General features: G+C 52.8%; 1 protein-coding gene across 7 annotated transcripts in view; it reads right to left on the bottom strand.

Annotated features, from left to right (window-relative positions):
- Positions 1-19,646, bottom strand: part of eps8 (epidermal growth factor receptor pathway substrate 8) — a 24,147-nt gene continuing 4,501 nt past the window's right edge. For 2 of the 7 annotated variants that reach the window (XM_023952662.1, XM_023952660.1), the window contains exons 2-23: positions 16,382-16,459; positions 16,197-16,264; positions 14,980-15,047; positions 14,746-14,907; positions 12,857-13,006; positions 12,566-12,648; positions 12,358-12,494; positions 12,033-12,097; positions 11,810-11,936; positions 11,207-11,295; positions 11,051-11,125; positions 10,798-10,946; positions 9,145-9,310; positions 8,938-9,065; positions 8,372-8,483; positions 7,703-7,837; positions 7,585-7,620; positions 7,106-7,132; positions 6,192-6,417; positions 5,693-5,876; positions 5,485-5,617; positions 1-2,154 (exon numbers count right to left, since the gene is read on the bottom strand). In XM_023952662.1, the coding sequence (XP_023808430.1) occupies positions 2,044-2,154; positions 5,485-5,617; positions 5,693-5,876; positions 6,192-6,417; positions 7,106-7,132; positions 7,585-7,620; positions 7,703-7,837; positions 8,372-8,483; positions 8,938-9,065; positions 9,145-9,310; positions 10,798-10,946; positions 11,051-11,125; positions 11,207-11,295; positions 11,810-11,936; positions 12,033-12,097; positions 12,358-12,494; positions 12,566-12,648; positions 12,857-13,006; positions 14,746-14,907; positions 14,980-15,047; positions 16,197-16,264; positions 16,382-16,446 (2,496 nt within the window). In that variant the 5' untranslated portion in view covers positions 16,447-16,459 and the 3' untranslated portion in view covers positions 1-2,043. Of the gene's footprint in view, positions 2,155-5,484; positions 5,618-5,692; positions 5,877-6,191; positions 6,418-7,105; positions 7,133-7,584; positions 7,621-7,702; positions 7,838-8,371; positions 8,484-8,937; positions 9,066-9,144; positions 9,311-10,797; positions 10,947-11,050; positions 11,126-11,206; positions 11,296-11,809; positions 11,937-12,032; positions 12,098-12,357; positions 12,495-12,565; positions 12,649-12,856; positions 13,007-13,076; positions 14,721-14,745; positions 14,908-14,979; positions 15,048-15,944; positions 16,002-16,196; positions 16,265-16,381; positions 16,516-19,646 lie in introns of those variants that run through there. The other 5 variants (XM_023952658.1, XM_023952663.1, XM_023952659.1 and 2 more) reach the window with 5 other exon arrangements.

The following is a 19,646-nucleotide window of genomic DNA, read 5'->3' on the forward strand; positions in this document are numbered from 1 at the left end:
TCTTTGCAAAACATTTATTGCAGAACAATGTATTTACATGGAGAAAGGCACGATGAGAACTATCCAGGAACGATGGCGGTTCTGTAACGGCGGTTCTGCTCCTCAGAGCTACAAGCACTTCCTGTAAACTAATCAGACATTTCAGTCCAGAAGATGGAGGGCATGAAGGAGGAATCGGTACAATCAGAACATCACACACGTTTGCTTAAACCGGTTCAGAACCCATCACGGGTCTGCTGGGTTTTCTGTTCTGATCCGAACAGGAGTCTGAGGCGCCCCCTAGTGCACGCCGCAGCATCAACAGACAGACACGAGGATGGTGGGTGTCATCATTGGTCAGCCTGCTGGAGAACCGTCTACATTGGACACCCGGTTCTGATCCAGGTTTTCCTTCAGAAAGTTGCTGCCGTTTAGACAAACCTGCTCCTGTTTTGAACCTATGATCAAAAAACTGCAGAACCCCACCAGAACTAAACCCATTAAAGACTCAGATGGATCTTCTGCATTTTTCTTCTCTGGAGCTCCAGGTTCCAGAGAACCTTCGGCCTCTTCATCCTCACCTTCAGCACATCTGTGGTCCAAACGTCTGCGGGTTCCTGAACCGGCAGAACTCTGCCTGGACCCCAAACACCCCCTCCGTTCACTAAGCCAGAACATTCAGGAGCTTCTGGGACAACAGAACCTCTTCATTTGGACTTTAACGATTAACATGACCTCGCACATCGTCAGAGGATCCAGAGTCCAACCGTCAAGATGACCAATGACACCCTCAGCCCATCAGGGAGGGCGGAGCCTCTTTCAGCCTTCCGCCACAGAACTCAGCAAACCCGTTTGGTTTGATCAACATTCCCATCGTCTGCTGTGCAAAGCTGCAGATCCCAGCGCGGGACAGATCCCAGCGCGGGACAGATCCCAGCGCGGGACAGATCCCAGCGCGGGACAGATCCCAGCGCGGGACAGATCCCAGCGCGGGACAGATCCCAGCAGGGAACAGATCCCAGCGTGGGACAGATCCCAGCGTGGGACAGATCCCAGCAGGGAACAGATCCCAGCAAGGAACAGATCCCAGCGTGGGACAGATCCCAGCACGGGACAGATCCCAGCAGGTAACAGATCCCAGCACGGGACAGATCCCAGCAAGGAACAGATCCCAGCGTGGGACAGATCCCAGCGCGGGACAGATCCCAGCAGGGAACAGATCCCAGCGTGGGACAGATCCCAGCGCGGGACAGATCCCAGCGGGGAACAGATCCCAGCGTGGGACAGATCCCAGCGCGGGACAGATCCCAGCAGGGAACAGATCCCAGCAAGGAGCAGATCCCAGCAGGTAACAGATCCCAGCACGGGACAGATCCCAGCAAGGAACAGATCCCAGCGCAGGACAGATCCCAGCGGGGAACAGATCCCAGGGCTAGACGCCACTGAACGGATCCATTCAGGAATCCTGGTTCATTCTCAGAATCTTTCGTTTGGATCGGTTTCATTGCGAGTGAGATTAATGAGGTTCCTTAAATAACATTCTATATGATCCGTACGGTTACTCTGTTGGCCACAGATCTACACATTAAGGTTCCCTAAAGGTTCTAGTCTGCGCGTTCTCCTTGGTTTGTCCAGAGGCAGTCGGCTCCTCTGAGCTCCTTTTCTCTTCTAGAATCACATCAGAGGAACTTAGAAGATGACTGAATTACTTAAAGAGTAACAACAACAACCACCACCTGATTCGGAGGTAAGCAGAAATCAAACTTTAGCTGCTGCTGGTTCATCATCATCATCAGGATGAAGCTTTAATACTGCCGGCTTTGGGGAATTCGGCTGCTGAGCGACACATTACAGCAACTCCAGAACCTCCAGAGGTTTGCAGGAACGTCCGGCACTTTTCTTGGCGGCGCAGGTCAGAGGTCAGTGTGTTTCTATGGCGACGAGCTGAGGAGCTCCTGCCTGCGGCGCATGATCTCCACGAACTCGGCACGGTCGGCCGCAGCCTGAGGATGGAGAGCGTTAGAAAACAGCCAATGACGTGAGGGGGGAGGAGCTTGATGGAGCTCAGTGGGCGCCGCCTTCGTCAAAAGACTCCACCCCAGAGTCACAGGTGCTGGCTGCCAGTTTCTCCTGCCGCCTCCTCATGATCTCCTGCAGCTCAGAGCCTGAACTCTCCTGGAGGCGCAGATGTCCGAGGAAGGATGGAGAGAAACACAGAGGAGGTTAGAGGAGGACGCAGCCATGCAGGTGTGGTCTGAGGAGACTCCCAGGAGGCCTCAGGAGTGGCCCTGCAGGTGGGCGTGGCTTCCCTACAGGCCCACAGCCACCCTCAGCTCGTTTAGCCAACTGAAGTCTGCTGAACCCGTCAGATGGGGGCGGAGCTCCACCTGCTCAGGTGCAGCAGAGACAGTATGCAGCTAGGCATGCTAATGCTAACACCATCTCTGTGAAAGGAACTGGAACCTGATTGGTTCTTCAGTGAGGGGAGGCTTTGGAGCAGCTGAATCTGAGCTGAACAGATCGGCGCTCCGGCGTGGGGTAAGTGAGGGAGCACAGACGTGCTGCTCCTGCAGGCGGAGTCACGCCACAGCGCCTGAGAGTCTCCTCTGGACCAGCAAGCCTCCTCTCATGCAGCGGAGCGTCTCTGAAAACCAGAAGAGCTCACGGAGAGTCAGCATTTGGCAGCAGCAGCCGGGGTTCAGAGGTGAACAGTGCGTAAGCCCGGCCCGAGTCCTCCGCCGAGCCTGGAGGAGGACTCCACCAAACCTGAAGAAGTCCTCAGTGATGGCCGCTGAGAGCTAAAAACAGCAGGAAAACATCTACAGCTGGAGCCAGCAGGCATGCTGGGAAACCAAAGGACCAGGATCCTCCTGGTTGCACAAACCTCTGCGGTTCCGCTTTGGCCCTTGGACCCCCTTCAGACCAGGTTTTAGCTAAGCGGGTCGACCCGTTTCTGAAACTGGTGCATCGGTTTGGGTGGAGCTCCAACCATCATTGAAATGGTTGGAGCTCCACCCAAACCCACAGTAAACACACCCCACAGGCTAAAAGGTTCTGCTGGTTCTGCAGGTTCTCCTCCAACAGCTGAGTTTGGTCTGTGAGCTTCTTCAGATCTTCAACCATAAAATCAGAATCCAGGAAAGAATTATTTTGTTTAACGGAGCAGAAAATCTCCCTGAAAGTCACCTCGGTCCTTCGTCATGTGACCCTGGTTTCAATGACGGAGGTCAAAGGTCACCTGCAGGTCTTCAGCAGTTCTTCTCCAGAGCTGGGATATTTTGGGACTTTCAACCCAAAGGTCCAGGTTTTGGATAGAACTCTCCAGAACCTTGAAATGCCTCTCACACAGATGCTTTTTGGTTGCCATGGCGATGTGTTTGGGATGCTTGTCCTCCTAGAAGGTCCATTCACGTTTCATCCTTAATGTTTCACTGATGAAAGAAGGTTCTGGTCCAGAATCTCTCCGTACATGGATCCATTCATGCTTTCCTTCATACGGATCAGTCGTCCAGACCATGATGTTTCCGCCCCCGTGCTTCAGTGTGTGTGAGGTGTTTCTACCAAAGAGTTCTCCCGTCCTCCTCCAGATGGTTTCTGGAGAACCTCAGACGGTTCTGGACAGAAGAACGTCAGGTCTGTGAGGACCAGAACTCTGGTTTGTAGAGAAATCTTTCTTTTCTGCTCCGTTAAACAAAGAAATTCTTTACAATCAAACTTCCTGGATTCTGTGTTTACTGCTGAAGTTCTGAAGAACCTCACAGACTCAGAACCTGCAGAACCTGTGACTGATGAAAACTGTTTGAGTCTAAAGTGAAGCGAGCGCTCTGTGGAAACCAGGTTCTGACCCGGTTCAGGAGAACAAAAACAAAGGAGAGAATCCTCATGAGGGACACAAATCCAGAAGAAGAAGGTTCCTAACGGATCAGGAACGGCAGAACCCATGAGGTCCAGAGGAATTCAGAAATCTGTGCAACCAGCTACAGGTCAGGAGGTTCAGATCCGATCCGGGGTTAAGGTGCCGCCAGCGACCCGCCATACTCACCAACAGTACAGTACATGTACTCGAGTACTCTAGTATCATCACTTCTACACAGTTATGGTAACAAATCTACGGGGCAGCAGAACCTTCTTCAGAACATCTACATCCTGGTCTCCACGGGGGGGGGGGGGGGGGGGGGGGGGGGGGGGGCTTACTGCACGGCCACAGCAGCAGGTCAGCCAGGAGATGCCTTCAACTGCTTCTACACTAGAACAAGTGGAGCTTCCTTCTGTGGGCCAGAACCAGAACCTTCAGAACAAAAAAATCGAGTTCTTTGTTTCACCAAGAATAATTATTTTTCTGAACAGAATCAATTCAGGACTCTGGTTCTGGAGAATCTGAAGTGAATCCGTTTAAAGATCTTAACACCCAGAACGTCGGCTGGAGGGCGGTGACTCGGTTCCGGCGCCAAACGTTCTCTGGGAATCAGGAGGTTTGGGCTGTTCGAGGATAAACAGAGGACAAGCGGGACACGGGTCCAGTAGAGACGAGGTGCTGGCCTCTCTGGCAGGAGGAACCGGGTCAGAACCTTAGCTTTGAAGGGACGGTTGGTACCTGGATGTGGACTGATTAAACAAAGTCACGTTCTTCCCGTGAAGCTGGGTTCAAACCCCAACAGATCACCAAAGAACGTGTGTCAGTCCAACACATCCGGACCTGGAGCTCTCAAAGACCCGTCAAACCCAGAACAGAACCACAGTCCCACCTACAAAGCTCCGCCTCCACATTCTTCATTACCTGACCATCGTGGTCAGAAGGTTGGAACGTTCCTCACCAACGGTTTACCGAGAACGCCGAGGTCATTCTGTCAGCGCCGGACGTTGACACGCCGTCGAGACTCACTCGAGATGACGCCACTAGAGACGTCTGGGCCGCAGAAGGAAGCGTGGAGCGTTTGGATGAGACACGGTACCTTAATGAATGTGGTTACAGTCAGAAGATCAAAGGAGGGTCAGAAGAAGACCTGCAGGTGGGAACAGAACCACACACCAGACCTTGGCAGGGTTGGGGGACAGAGAGCTTTGAAATACACGAAACCCTCCAGAAGCCAAGAGTAGCTCCTCCCACCTGAAACCCCCCCCCGCTGCCCACAGCATGAGAGCTGCTGGGAGGTGAGTCCCCAAGAAGGGGCGTTTTCATTTGATTTGTTAGGATGAGGCTCTCTTGCTCCCCCTGGAGGACAAATGAGGAACGTTACAGAAAAGCTTCTCAGCTTAAAGAGAAATCTGAAAAAGCTGAGTCATGGAAACTGGACTTCCAATTTAGGAAACGTTTGGCCTCTAAGCACGACTCCTCGTCAGATCAAAGAGAACCTTCACCCACACCCTGATGGAGCTTTGATTCCAGGTTCTGACAGAAATGTTTTTCAATCTTTATCGCCATAATCGTCGTCAGTTTGGACGCATCGCTCAGAGCCGCACAGATGACTGAAGGTCATGTGACCTCCTCTCCGCAGCGACACTCACCTCCAGCGCCGCCTTCTGCACGGTGACCTGGCTAAAGACTCGCGCGCCGTCGTCAGGACAAACCGTCTTCAGCTCCTCCTTGTTCAGGGAGAATAGCTGGGCGCCGGTCAGCACGCCAAGGCTGCTGATGGTTCTGCACAGAGACCGCAGTCAGGAACCGGCGCCGACCAGGACGAACCGGAGGTTCTGGGGCGTGTATCCAACTCACACTGGGCTGAAGCCTTTGGCCTCCAGCCAGGCTCGGACTTCGTCCGGAGATGAGTCGTAGGTGATGCTGAAGGCCGACATGCTGCTGCTACGGGACGGCGCCGCCAACTTCTTCTGGGTGCTGCGACCCAAAGTCAGCCTGTGCACCAGCTCGTCCTGCACCTCCTCCATGTTGGACTTCCTCCCTACAAGAAACGAGGAGCTTTTTCAAACAAACCTTTCTGAACCGGGTCAGAAACGTCTCCAGAACCTCATCCACCCCCCCATCCCCCCAACCATCCATCCATATTTCTTTAAGAGTCTTGGGGTTGCTGGAGCCTATCTCAGCTACTACGATCACATGTATCCACTCTTGACACAGAAAGAACTGTGATGGGATTTGAACCTGGATCTTCTCACAGTGAGGTGGGAGTGCCGACCACTACACCACTGTGTTACAGAGAAAACGATTGCTGAAGTTTCCCGTTTTGAAAAAGGCGTCTGTCTGCATTCAGACTCACGGCCGGCGGGTTTCTGCTCGCTCTGCTCCCTCGTGGCGGCGGCGCCCGCCTCGCTGGAGGCGCTGCTGTTGTGGCGGCTGTGGCTTTTGAGGGGCGGCCTGGTGGGCTCAGCGTTCGGAGGGGGCAGGGGCGGCGTGGGGATCCTGGTGGGGGCGAGAGGCGGTGGTGTGGGGATCGGGGGCACTGGGGAGGGTGCAGGGAGGGGGTCAGTCCTGGTGGTCTGTTTCTGCAAAACAAAGGCTTGTTGTCAGACAGTTTCCATGACAACCAGGCATTGGTAAAATCCTTGTAATCACTGTGACCTTTGACCTTTTATGGCCTTCCAGTGCCCTCTGATCCTGTGAATCTCATTAAATAAAATTCATACACCTTGAAAGAGGACCAGTCTGCAGGGAAGGGGTGGGGCTAAACTTTGACTCCGCCTCCTGATAGCAGCTACTGTGCATGGGGGCGGGACTTCAAATTGGTTTAAGTTTCTGTAAGATTATTGACTGATTTCTAAAAATGGATTTAAAATGTGTTCAAACTGTAAAGTTTATTTTATTACATATAAAAATGTATCGTAGAAAAGCGGTGGGCGTGGCCTCATTTTTCTGCATACGTACTCATGTTAATGTTTGTAGTATTAGTACTCTGGCTTTTAGACATGAATTTGGTTGCCGTGGCAAACAGAGCTTTCTGGCCAATCACAGGCCTGTAGTTGGGGGGGGGGAGTCAGAGGAAACCAACTCTCCTCTTTTGCAGTAAGAGGTTTCCATGGTGACAGACTTTGGGGCGGAGTCATCATTAATGTGAACCTTTTTTCTTCTATCTTCAAATGAAGGCTTTGATGGGGCGGGGCATATCAGTCACAGGAAGTGAAACAGGAAGTGGGTGGAGCCTGAGACAGCGGTGAGACAAACAAAAGTCTTTACCTCGTTCAACTCTCCCAGTAACTGCTGCTGACGTGAGATGAAACACATGATGGTGAAGAAATGCAGAAAATGGTCGGGTCACTGCAAACTAACTACTGACACGCCCACAGCAGCGGACAGGACGCTCTACCACAGCCACTCCTCTCTTGTCAAGCTATTAGGAAGGCTGGAGGGGAGGTCTCCAGCCCTGTTCCTCGTGAGCTCCTGATCAGGTGTGTTCTGCCAATCAGGAATCAGCTGTATGGCAGTGACTCACGGGGAGCGGGGGCGGAGACAGCCACACTTCCAGTAACACCTTTCTGCCAGCAGGGGGGGCTGCTGAGCAGAGAAACATTATCTTATCCATTTATTCCCTTCAACTGGATGATGTATATCAGTGCAGGAACCCGCCCCCTCTGCTGCCCCCTGCAGGCAGTCCGGTGAAAGACAGCAAAGCTAGAGACACTGCAGGACAGAAGCCCCCCAGCCCGCTGTCCTACCTTAAACAGCTCAAACTCCTTCTTTGGCATCATGAGCTTCAGTTCAGAGAAACGAGAGGAGCGCAGGTGAGACGCGTGGGGGGCGGAGGGATGGAGGCGTGGTGGGAGGGGCCTCTACCTGGATGGTGTGGCTGTAGATGGGCTCTCCCCGGCTGTCCACCGCTCTGGTGACCTCCAGGATGTTGTTTGGCACGTAGCCGCTGGCTCCGAAGCCGTTCCGAACCTTCCACCACTGCTTCCTGTCATCCAGAACCTGAAAGACAAAGCTCAGGGATTTAACTCTGTGCCATGCTGAAGTACAAAGTAGAGCTCCGCCCCAAAAGTGACATCACTCCCTTTGACATCTTTGGATAAACTCGATCACTTTATTTTTTAATCACAGCTAGAAAAACAGTCGAAATGACCCTAAAAAAGAAAAATAAGATTTAACAGCAGCGGGTCGGGTCGTCCTGTAGCTCCGTTTGGAAACCGCCGGTTCCGCTCCAAGCTTCCTCCTGGACCGGGGTTCCAACAGGAGAAACTGATCCTCTGAACTGAGGTTCCAGACCGGGAGAAGCCCACAGAGGGCTTCCAGAACCAGTAGAGGGTCCGAAAAGACCCTGACCGGCTTGGGGGGGGGCACAAACTCCACCACTTTCATTTACCCGAAAACTCTCAGAACCGTCGAGTTCTGATGCCACAGAAACGAGGAAACAGGAAGAGTTGAAATCTGTCTGCTGGAACAGGTTCTCAAATTCACAGAGAGCAGATCAGTTCAGGTGGAACCGCGGGTTCTGGCCAGCTTTACCTCCAGGATCTCGTCTTTCAGAACCGTCAGCTCCGTGTTGTTTCTCGCCACAAAGTCATACTTGGACTTGGCAAAGAGTTTTGGTGGAACTCTGCTGTCGGCGTCCAAACTTCTGTAAGACAAGGCGAGAGGCGTGATGAGGGCGGCGGGACGAAGACGCAGATTCAGGAACCAGATAGAGGAAGAACTGGACTCAGCCCGGAGAAAGGAACCAGTGCAGCGTCACACGCCAGAGAACGCCAGGCAGAAGGTCCAAACCAAGACCGGGTTTGGTGGAAGAGGAACCAGATCGGGTTTCAGGCCCAGGTGAGTCCAGAAGAACACAGGAAAGTTCTGCTCATCAGTTTAGACTTTTCAGCAGTAGTTTGTTTGTAAAACTGACCAAAACTAAAAAACAGTTTAGAAAAAAGCTGAAATCTTTGTTTGTGACTGAAACCAAAACCGTTTCTGCTGAAACCGTCAGAGTTTCTGCAGCAGTTTTCCTGCTGAAACGTACAAACTGATGGGAGTTCAGCAGCGCAGCGCTGGGACCGGTTCTCCAGGGCGTCATGTGACCCGGGAGTTACCGGTCGACACGGCTGACGGCGTGTTTGAAGGCGGTCAAGGCCGTGCCCTGATCCAGGATCTGCAAGCGTTTGTGGGAGGAGCCAGAGAGGGCGTACCCGTCAGCTGGAGGGAACATCTGCAGCGCCGCCTGCGACACACGGGACAGTCATGTGACACCGCGCACCTTAACATGGTAGAAACGGTCCGACTTGCCGGTTCCACCACACCTGAGCGTCTTCGCGTCTTTGGACGTCCGCCGCAACGATGGTCTCTGCCAGCTGGGTCAGGTCCTGCTCTCGACTCGCAGACGCCAACGGCAGTGCAGGAGGTTCCCAACCGTCACGAAAACGCAGCTCGCAGGCCGGGAAGAACTGATCCTTTGGCCACTCCAGCCTGCACACACGGAGAGAACATTGGAGAACACAGAGAGAACACAGAGAAAACATGGGAGAACACGGGAGAACACAGAGAGAACACAGAGAAAACATGGGAGAACACGGGAGAACACGGAGAGAACATGGTAGAACACGGGAGAACATGAAGAGAACACAGGGAGAACATGAAGAGAACACAGAGAGCACAAGGGATAACACGGGGAGAACATGGAGAGAATGTGGGGAGAACATGGAGAGAACATGGGGAGAACATGAAGAGAACACAGGGAGAACATGAAGAGAACACGGGGAGAACATGGAGAGAAAACGGAGAGAACATGGAGAGAACACGGAGAGAACATGGAGAGAACATGGAGGGAACACGGGGAAAACATGGAAGGAACACGGGGAGAACATGGAGGGAACATGGAGAGAACATGGAGGGAACACGGGGAGAACATAGAGAGAACATGGGGAAAACACGGAGAGAACATGGGGAGAACATGGAGAGAACACGGGGAGAACATGGAGAGAATATGAAGAGAACACAGGGAGAACATGGGAAAACACGGGAAGAACATGGAGAGGACACGGGGAGAACATGGAGGGAACATGGAGGGAACACAGGGAAAACATGGAGGGGACACGGGGAGAACATGGAGGGAACATGGAGGGAACACAGGGAGAACATGGAGAGAACATGGAGGGAACATGGAGAGAACATGGAGGGGACACGGGGAGAACATGGAGGGAACACAGGGAGAACATGGAGAGAACATGGAGGGAACATGGAGAGAACACAGGGAAAACATGGAGGGGACACGGGGAGAACATGGAGGAAACACGGGGAGAACATGGAGGGAACATGGAGGGGACACGGGGAGAACATGGAGGAAACATGGAGGAAACACGGGGAGAACATGGAGGGAACATGGAGGGGACACGGGGAGAACATGGAGGAAACATGGAGGAAACACGGGGAGAACATGGAGGGAACATGGAGGGGACACGGGGAGAACATGGAGGAAACATGGAGGAAACACGGGGAGAACATGGAGGGAACATGGAGGGGACACGGGGAGAACATGGAGGAAACATGGAGGAAACACGGGGAGAACATGGAGGGAACATGGAGAGAACACAGGGAAAACATGGAGGGGACACGGGGAGAACATGGAGGAAACACGGGGAGAACATGGAGGGAACATGGAGGGGACACGGGGAGAACATGGAGGAAACATGGAGGAAACACGGGGAGAACATGGAGGGAACATGGAGGGGACACGGGGAGAACATGGAGGAAACATGGAGGGGACACGGGGAGAACATGGAGGAAACATGGAGGGGACACGGGGAGAACATGGAGGGAACATGGAGGGGACACGGGGAGAACATGGAGGAAACACAGCATGAGAACATGACTGGACAGGTTCAGAAAGGATCCACCAACAAACAGGAGAACCTGGGCCCATGGAGAACCTGGCAGGAGCAGAACCAGAACCTCACCTGCTCTTGGTCCATCCGTCTCCCAGAGTCACCCACAGGTGGCGCTCCTCCGGCGTTCCTGAGGCGTGGAGGAAGTCGATGGCGTCTCTGGTGAGCAGTGGAACCACGACGCTGCGAGCCAGATCCACGCCTCCAGAGGCCTGGATCACCTGAGGAGGAGGAGGAGGGGGAGGAGGAGGAGGAGGGGGAGGAGCTGCTCTTCAGCACGGATCTCAGTGACGTGGAACTCCACCTGCAGAACGCTGTGACTCACCATTCGGAGAGGAGAGAACAGGAAGTGAACCAGGTCCACGGCGCTCGGGTTCTGGATCTGATCCTTCAGCTTCCCCTGCAGGTCAGAGAACAGCAGAAGGTTCTGAAGGTTCCACTGTGACAGGAACCAGAGGCAGAGGGGCGGAGCTGCAGGTACCAGCTGGTTGAAGGCGTGTTTGAACTTCTGCAGACAGTCCACAAACTCCTCTTCATCGGGAGTCTTGGAGCGCAGCGTCAGGACGCCCTCTGGTGGACAGAGAACGGATGACATGTTTCCATGACGACGGAACGCTTCACTGGAGCTCCTCCTCTTCTAAAGAGGTCATTTCTGCTCACTTCTACTGAACTCTTTGACCTCTGGGTTCTCAAACATGAGAACATTTGAAGCTAAAACATTCAAATCATTTTATTTTCACTCTTTTATTTTATATAATAAACCCTTATTTTGAAAGAACCTCTGGCTGCCTGTCTTCCTGTTTATAGAGCGGGTCCAGCCCGGGTTTTTAACGATGGAATTTGTCCTTTGTTCTGATTGGCCGGCCATCACAGGCGGTTCTGCTGGACCTCAGGTTTAGACCCGACATCACCTGGGTGTGGGACTCGGATTCTGGTGGAGTTCTGCATGGGAGCAGCGGTCCAAATGTGACGCTCGCTGCTCCCATGCGGGTTTGAGGCAGAGCTGGAATCAGAACCGCGGCTGGCGGGTCAACATGTCGGGCTCTTTGGGCGGTAGCGGTTCCGAGCTCTGGTGAGGCCTCACCTCCCGGACCTTTCTTCTTCCCCTTCTTGGCCTTCTTCCTCTTGGAGAGCTCGCTCGCCGCCTCCGCCGCCTTCTGGAGTTTGGTGACGAAGAACTCGATGTCGTCCAGGATGTGGTTCAGGATTTGCTGTGAAACAACCAAACGGATAAACCCCCCTGTCCTCCAACGTTCTGACCCGGCGGACCACGAACCGGGTCCACCTGGGATCAGCGGCAGACTCACCACTTCCCGGTCCACTCGCAGCGCTGACACGTCCGCCGCCGAGCCGTCCGGCAGCAGCCCGTCATCTAAACGCCACGGAGACAGGCGTCAGTCATGGAGCGTATGGCGGTTCTACTGAGGGTTCTGGTGGAGATGCTAACAGAACCTCATTAAGTCTATGCGCTCTGTTGGTTCTAGTTCTGCACGATTACAAAGGAGGAACTTTCAAAGTAACAGAAACGAGTCATGTGACCAAAGTACAGGAAAATACTGGATTACTTTTGAACAGCGAGAAAAGTAATCTGTCACGTAAGCAGCTTCAGGTTCCAGACGTGACATCACTCACAGTCTGGCTGCTCATTGGTCCACGCGGACCAGGCCGGTCCACGCCCCCTCACATCCAGCTGATTGGACGGCACCGGCGGCTCTGGAGCCGGCGCCGCAGGAGGAGGCGGGATCAGACCGTCGCTCTTCAGGATCATCCTGCAGACAGACAGGAGGATCAGCCAATCTGCTGCTGGCGAGGATCTGACGCGTCTGAGGACGGATCTCACTTCAGAGCTTCAGGACGCTTCTTCACTTTGCCTCCTCTGGCGTCCAGAACGGCGCTCTCGATGTCGGCGTGGATCAGGTTCGCCTGTCAGAACCACATGTCAGAAGGAGACCCACGGGGTTCTAGAACAGTGGCGCTCCAGAACCACAAGGCTCGGATCTGCAGGTTTGCTCTAGTCTCTCAACATTTCAAACAGGTTCTAAAAGAACCGGGCCATCTTTGAGCGCCTCAGACCAAAAGGTGCTGCAGCGTACTGCCGCGGTTCTGGAAGGCCGGTGTGGGTCTTCTCTACCTTGATGTCGTCACACTGGAACAGGTGCAGGTCCGCCTTGTTCTGACCCGACTCCTTACACACCAGAGCCAGGATGGAGTCGTAGCTGCAGGAGTTCATCACCGCCTGGCAGTGCTGGATGGAGCCGATGGGGAAGTTCTCCAACTCGTTCTGAAAACCGTAGAAGAGGGTCAGGGTGGACCGGAACCAGCAGCTGAAGCATCTGTGGGGAATGCCGGACCGAGAAAGTTCTGCAGCGACCGTTCCGCGCGGAACCAAAGAGGCTCAGAAGGTTCCGGCTGCCCTGAAGGTCATTTCTGAGCTCAGAACAAACGGGCTTCTGTAGAACCTGACCAGATGCCTGCAGACCTTCAGCAAACCGCTGTGGAGATCCAGCATGGGTTCTCCTGGAGAACGGGCCTTCCTGCTGCCTGCAAACACGGTTTTCTGCAGACGTCGTCATGGAAACGAGTCCACACTAAAAGACTTCTCCAGTCATTTCCAGTAAACCCACGGTACGGCGGCGCCCTCTAGTGGGCAGCGTCTGATGAAAACACCACATGATTTTACTCCGAAAGGGCAGAACGCCTCACCTCTAGCGCCCCCCGTGGATGCATCGTTTCAAACACAACCAGCTGGTTTGTTCAGGAGGTGCTAATCGTTGCACTTCCTGGAATGACCACTAGAGTTTTAGAAAGGAGCATTTTCCTAAGAGTTCCTCTTGAAAACATTTCAACCACAACTGAAGGAGAGAGTGTGCTTTTATTTTGAAATCCGTCATTTGAACTTTATGAGAACCTGTCTGCACATAACCTGGGGTGTGTCTTTATTGGCAGCTGGGTGGAGCTGGGTGGAGCTGTGAGTCAGCGGCCGTTTGGATGTTTGTTCAGGGGGCGTAGAAACTCCAGGTCACCTGACCAACTCCCTTCAGGCCTGATCTCAGAGAGGATCCACCTGTTCTCTGCTCTACGTCTGCATGCAAACGTTCCTCTACACTTTACTGGCTTCCTTAAATCCAGAAGGTCTTTACAGAGCTGTACTTACAGTGGGTCGGCTGTAGGGGGCACTGCTGTATCAACATTAGCCCCGCCTTTTCTAGAGTGGTGAAACAGCTGGCCACGCCCATTTCTGCCACACAACCTTCCATCTACGTGAAAAGAAACTCACCTGTGTTCTCCGAGGATTTCCCCTGAAAATGTGACAAGATCCGACAAATGATCGCGTTTTACATTTTAAACGTTCAACTGCGTTTGACGTAATCTGACCGGAACATGAAGACACGGATAGTCAAAATAAATCTGAAGTGGGAGGAGCACACTGACCGGAGTTTACTCCGCCCACATCTACAACTTTCCTAAAACAGGAGAGGAGGAACAAAATTCAGTAAGACTTTCCCCCAAGGCTCCGCCCACCTGCCAATCAAAAGGAAATCTGTAACTAAGGTCTATCAAAATGAAAACATGGAACCCCCCGTCACCCAACCCTGCTCCGATTTCCTAAATGATTATAAAGAAAAGAAACACCTGATATCACCTGTAGATGTGTTTAGAGGGGAGCGAACGGGACGAATCTCCTTTCTGCCCTCTAGTGCTCATTTGAGGAACTGCAGGGTTTTCCTCACTGAAGCTACTTTGACATTTTAGAAAATTAGTAAGAAACCTGAAAGCATTTATTCATTTTTATAAAACGTACCAACATTATAATTAACTTTGTTTGGAAGTCAGTCAGCACAAGAAACAGCAAACAAAAGGTCAAAGGTCACCAGGTTTTTACACGACTTTACATTTAAGCTGCTTTGAAAAACTCATTTTCTTCTTTTTCCTGAAAAAACCAAGAAACCTTTATAAGACCCTCAATGCTGCTCCCCTGACAGCACCGTTTCTTCTAGGGGGGGTTCAGAAAAGCCTCACCTGAGTCTCCAGGTCCATCAGGCTGACCCCCCTCTCCTCCACCTGCAGCAGCATCTCCTGAGTCCACACCTTCCCTTTGGCGTCCAGCAGCCGCAGCCGCCTGACGCCGTCGTCCACCGAGATCATCCCGTCCTTCCGGTCCAGAACGAATGTCATCAGGTGCTGGACGGGACCAGAACGGAGGTTAGAGCCCCCGCAGCTAGAGGTTCTGCTGCTGGGCAGGGCGGGACTCACCTCCACCTGGTACCGCGACGTGTCCGTCAGGCTGTTGATGCTGGTTCTGGTGTAGCGTTTTCTGGGTTCTGGCAAAGAAGCGGAGCGGTTAACCGAGACCCTCCGCCTTCTCAAAGTCCATTTGGACACCCTTAAGGTCAACGGCACACGCAGACAGAACCTGCTCCAGAACCCAAAACACAAACAGGGCTTCTGCTGGAGGTCTGAAGAACCTCAGAGGTCTGGATGTTTGCATCTGTTCTACAGCGAGATGACGGACAAACACCACAGTTATGATGATGCCTTCAAGGACCACAGCTTCTTTGATCTGGTGGGTGTGGATTTTCCTGCAGGTTATCTGCCGTCTGAAGGGTTAAGTACATCAAATGTTCTGTCTGTTTTGTCACAAAGATGTCCACAAACCAGACCACATGCAGCAGAACCGTCCAAAGACCAGAGTCAGAGGGAAAGTCCGCAGACCAAAAGGATTCTGGGAGAAGAGAAACGTGTGAACGTTGTTTCAACACTTGTACTGATTTATGGGCGTTCTGTGTTTGTTATGCTTTTAGAAGCAGCTGGACCCTGAGATTCAGAACCTGTCAGGTTCTAAAGGATCCATCAGCTTCTTCAGCCCCGTTGAACGCAGGAAACGCAAAGACAAAGCGGCGTGGCGTCCATCAATCCCCGCCGCTGAAGTATCTGCTGCCTTCAGGCGCTGCAGAAGAACCGGACATCCTCCGCTGCTGTTATCAGCAGGAGCAAAGCGGCTTCAGCTGCAGCAGATAACGGACCAGCGCCAAGCACACGTGCAGAACCCTCAAGGATCAGGTTCTGGTCTGTGAACGTTCACGTTTCAATAAAGTTTTACTGTTGAAACAGTGAAAAAAACTATTTTAAATAAAGTTAAAGCAGAAGACAACATCTCACGTGCACACACACGCGTGCAAACACACACGTGCACACACACGCGTGCACAGTTGTCCTACTTTGAGTTTTCTTTTTGTGTTTGGACGACGAGCGCAGGAAGTACATTTCCTCTGATCCTGCAGACCAATGACAGCAGACACCAAAGTTCTGACCCACTGTCACAAACGGGCCGGAGCCACACCAGCAGCGGGACTACAGGAGTGACCTCGTCAGACAGAAACACAGAGAAGGTCTGCAGGTCCACCAGGAAGATAAAACTGGAGCTGACCCAGAACCAGGACCACGTTCCAGGTCCAACAGCAGAGACTCACCGTACAGAACTTTGGGACCGGGCTTGGCTTTGCTCCTGCGGGCTTCAGGAGACGGGCCGTCATGGCCGCTGCAAAACAAACAGATCATGTTGGACCTCCGTCTGCTCAGAACCGCTCTCTCTCTGTGACCCGCAGAACAGTCGTGGTTGGTTCTGTTCGTGACCCGGAGGATCAGCCGGACTCACTTGACGTGTGCGCTGGAGGAGGAGAAGCCGCCCGAAGACGCAGCTGCAGCTTCGTATCCGTTCATCCTGCAGGATCCACTGCAGCAGAGACAAGCAGCTGCAGTAATCTGATTACAACCTGTGAATCAGCTGATCTGTCGGCAGAGAACGATCAAAGACAGGAAACACAAACGGGTTTCATCAGAAAACGACCGACTGTTTGGACTTTGGTTCTTAGTTTGGTCCTGAATGTGAGCTCGGCACGGTGGTGGCAGTGTCATGGGATCAGTTATGTTCTGTCTGAACTCTGAAGCAGGTTTTTAGGCTGCAATACAGAAAGGAATTATGGGTAAATCAGTGACTTTCAACAGCAAAAGCAGGTCAACTGATGGTTGAACCCGATTGATCCAGCAGCTAACCCCCCCCCCCCCCCCCCCCCCCCCCCCCCCCCGAGCACACAGCTTTCCCCACAGATCTGCAGGGGTGTTGAGCTCTAGGATAAGAACAAAAGTTCTGACCCCCAGAATCTGGGCCCGTGTCTGTGCGCCTTGAGCTTCCTGTCCACCATCCCATTAGAACCAAACAAAAGGAGAGCCGGGGGGAACCCGGGGCACCGACCAGCCATGGGTGATTACTTTTCCCAGGACTCCCTGTTCTATTCCCACTTCACGCTAAACTTTGTTTCCATAGCAACCACAGACCAAGCATGTCTGCTGCTGTGAGAGAGAGATAGACGCCTGCAAGACCGAGAGCAGGAAAGAGAACCCAAAGTCGCAGGAAAAAAAGTCACTCATACACAAACACACACGTCATCACACACACGCACACAAACACACACACGTGCATATATACACACAAGCATGCACTCCCACAGACACACATTTACAAAAACAATAAAACAGAGGACAGAGGTCAAAGGTCACAAAGACGACAGTCGTCATATTTGAAGAACATCTGCAGTAAAAACAAAAATTGCTGTCATGGTCAATGTGTCTCCGCCCCTCTGTGATGATGTCACCATCGCCGTATAAACAAAGCTGATGTCACCTGTCAATCATTACCTAGAGTTTCCGCCTCAGACTCTGGTTGCTTGTTTGATTCAAACCAGATTCCTGTGGTCACATGGTCACGGGGGAGGGGGGGGATTACTGTGTTTGTGTGGGGAATGTAAATCTGCTCCTCAATCCTCTTTACTTTCCTCTGACAGACTCTCCTGGCTTTGTTTACAGACGACCCGTTTGGTTCTGAGAGGTTCTACTGGACCTTCTGCCCCACAGAAGGATCCACATCAGATCATAGTCCTGATTCTGAAACAGGACCTCTGAAGTCTCAAACGTCTGGGTCCTGCAGAATAAGCCCGCATCATGACTCCTCCCCCGCCGTGCTTCAGGACAGGAGAGTCTCCCGTTTGTTCAGCATCGTCTCTGATGGTCTTAGGAAGACGTCGGCCTCCTTGACTTCCTGCAGCTCCTCCTCTACTTCATTTTTAAACAGCCACAGTTCTCCCTCCTCAGAGGCTTAATGGACCTCCACAGATAAAGTTCTGATCCGGTTCCATTCTTTGTAAAGAACATCGGTTCATTTTAGGCAGAACGTTCTGGAAGCTTCGAGTGAGAAACTTCTCTGGCAGGACTTTGACCTTCAGTCAAAGGTCACTGACTGAAGGATCACTGAGTCATGGAGCTGCTAATCTCCAAACCGTGACGGGAACTTCCTGTTTGGTGAATCATTGATCTGAAGGTCGTTTCTGTGGTTGGAAGTCATCTCTTCATTCTTTCTGCTCAAAGACTTAGCAGAACGTTGGCCTTCAAGCCTTCTGCTGAGGTAATCATGAGTTCACCCCAAACGCAGCGCAAACACGCAACCGACACGCAGGCGACAGGCAGAAGATATGCAGACGACACGCAGACGATATGCAGACGACAGGCAGACGACACGCAGAAGACAGGCAGACGACACGCAGATATGCAGATGATATGCAGATGACACTCTGACGACACGCAAACGACAGGCAGACGACACGCAGACGACACGCAGACGATATGCAGACGACACGCAAATGACAGGCAGACAACACGCAGAAGACAGGCAGACGACACGCAGTTGACAGGCAGACGATACGCAGACGACACGCAGACGACAGGCAGACGACACGCAGATGACAGGCAGACGATATGCAAACGACACGCAGACGACAGGCAGATGACAGGCAGACGATATGCAAACGACACGCAGACGACAGGCAGATGACAGGCAGACGATATGCAGACGACACGCAGGCCACACGCAGATGACAGGCAGACAACACGCAGTTGACAGGCAGACGATACGCAGACGACACGCAGACGACAGGCAGACGACACGCAGATGACAGGCAGACGATATGCAAACGACACGCAGACGACAGGCAGATGACAGGCAGACGATATGCAAACGACACGCAGACAACAGGCAGATGACAGGCAGACGATATGCAAACGACACGCAGACGACAGGCAGATGACAGGCAGACGATATGCAGACGACACGCAGGCCACACGCAGATGACAGGCAGACAACACGCAGTTGACAGGCAGACGACACGCAGGCGACAGGCAGAAGATATGCAGACGACACGCAGAAGACAGGCAGACGACACGCAGATGACACGCAGACGATATGCAGACGACACGCAGGCGACACGCAGATGACAGGCAGACGACACGCAGATGACAGGCAGACGATATGCAGACGACACGCAGGCGACACGCAGATGACAGGCAGACGACGCGCAGATGACAGGCAGAGGATATGCAGACGACACGCAGGCGACACGCAGATGACAGGCAGACGACACGCAGATGACAGGCAGACGACACGCAGATGACAGGCAGACGACACGCAGATGACAGGCAGACGACACGCAGATGACAGGCAGACGATATGCAGACGACACGCAGGCGACAGGCAGAAGATATGCAGATGACACGCAGAAGACAGGCAGACGACACGCAGATGACAGGCAGACGATATGCAGACGACACGCAGGCGACAGGCAGAAGATATGCAGATGACAGCTGAGGAGCGCCAAACGTGGTTAGAACAAAGCTTCACACGTGAACGGAGGAAATATCTAAATCCGTCTTCTCACACTGGTTTCTGGTTTCAAACCATCAGTTTCTGACCAGAACAGACCAATGGGGTGGAGGTCCCATTGTGGGATGATAGAGACAGAACCAGAACCAGAACTTTAACAAAACAGGAAGGAACATGAAGCTGAAAGGTGAGGAGGGAACCTCAAAGACGA

The sequence above is a fragment of the Oryzias latipes genome, chromosome 23 (assembly GCF_002234675.1).
Source record: "Oryzias latipes chromosome 23, ASM223467v1".
Lineage (NCBI taxonomy): Eukaryota > Metazoa > Chordata > Actinopteri > Beloniformes > Adrianichthyidae > Oryzias > Oryzias latipes.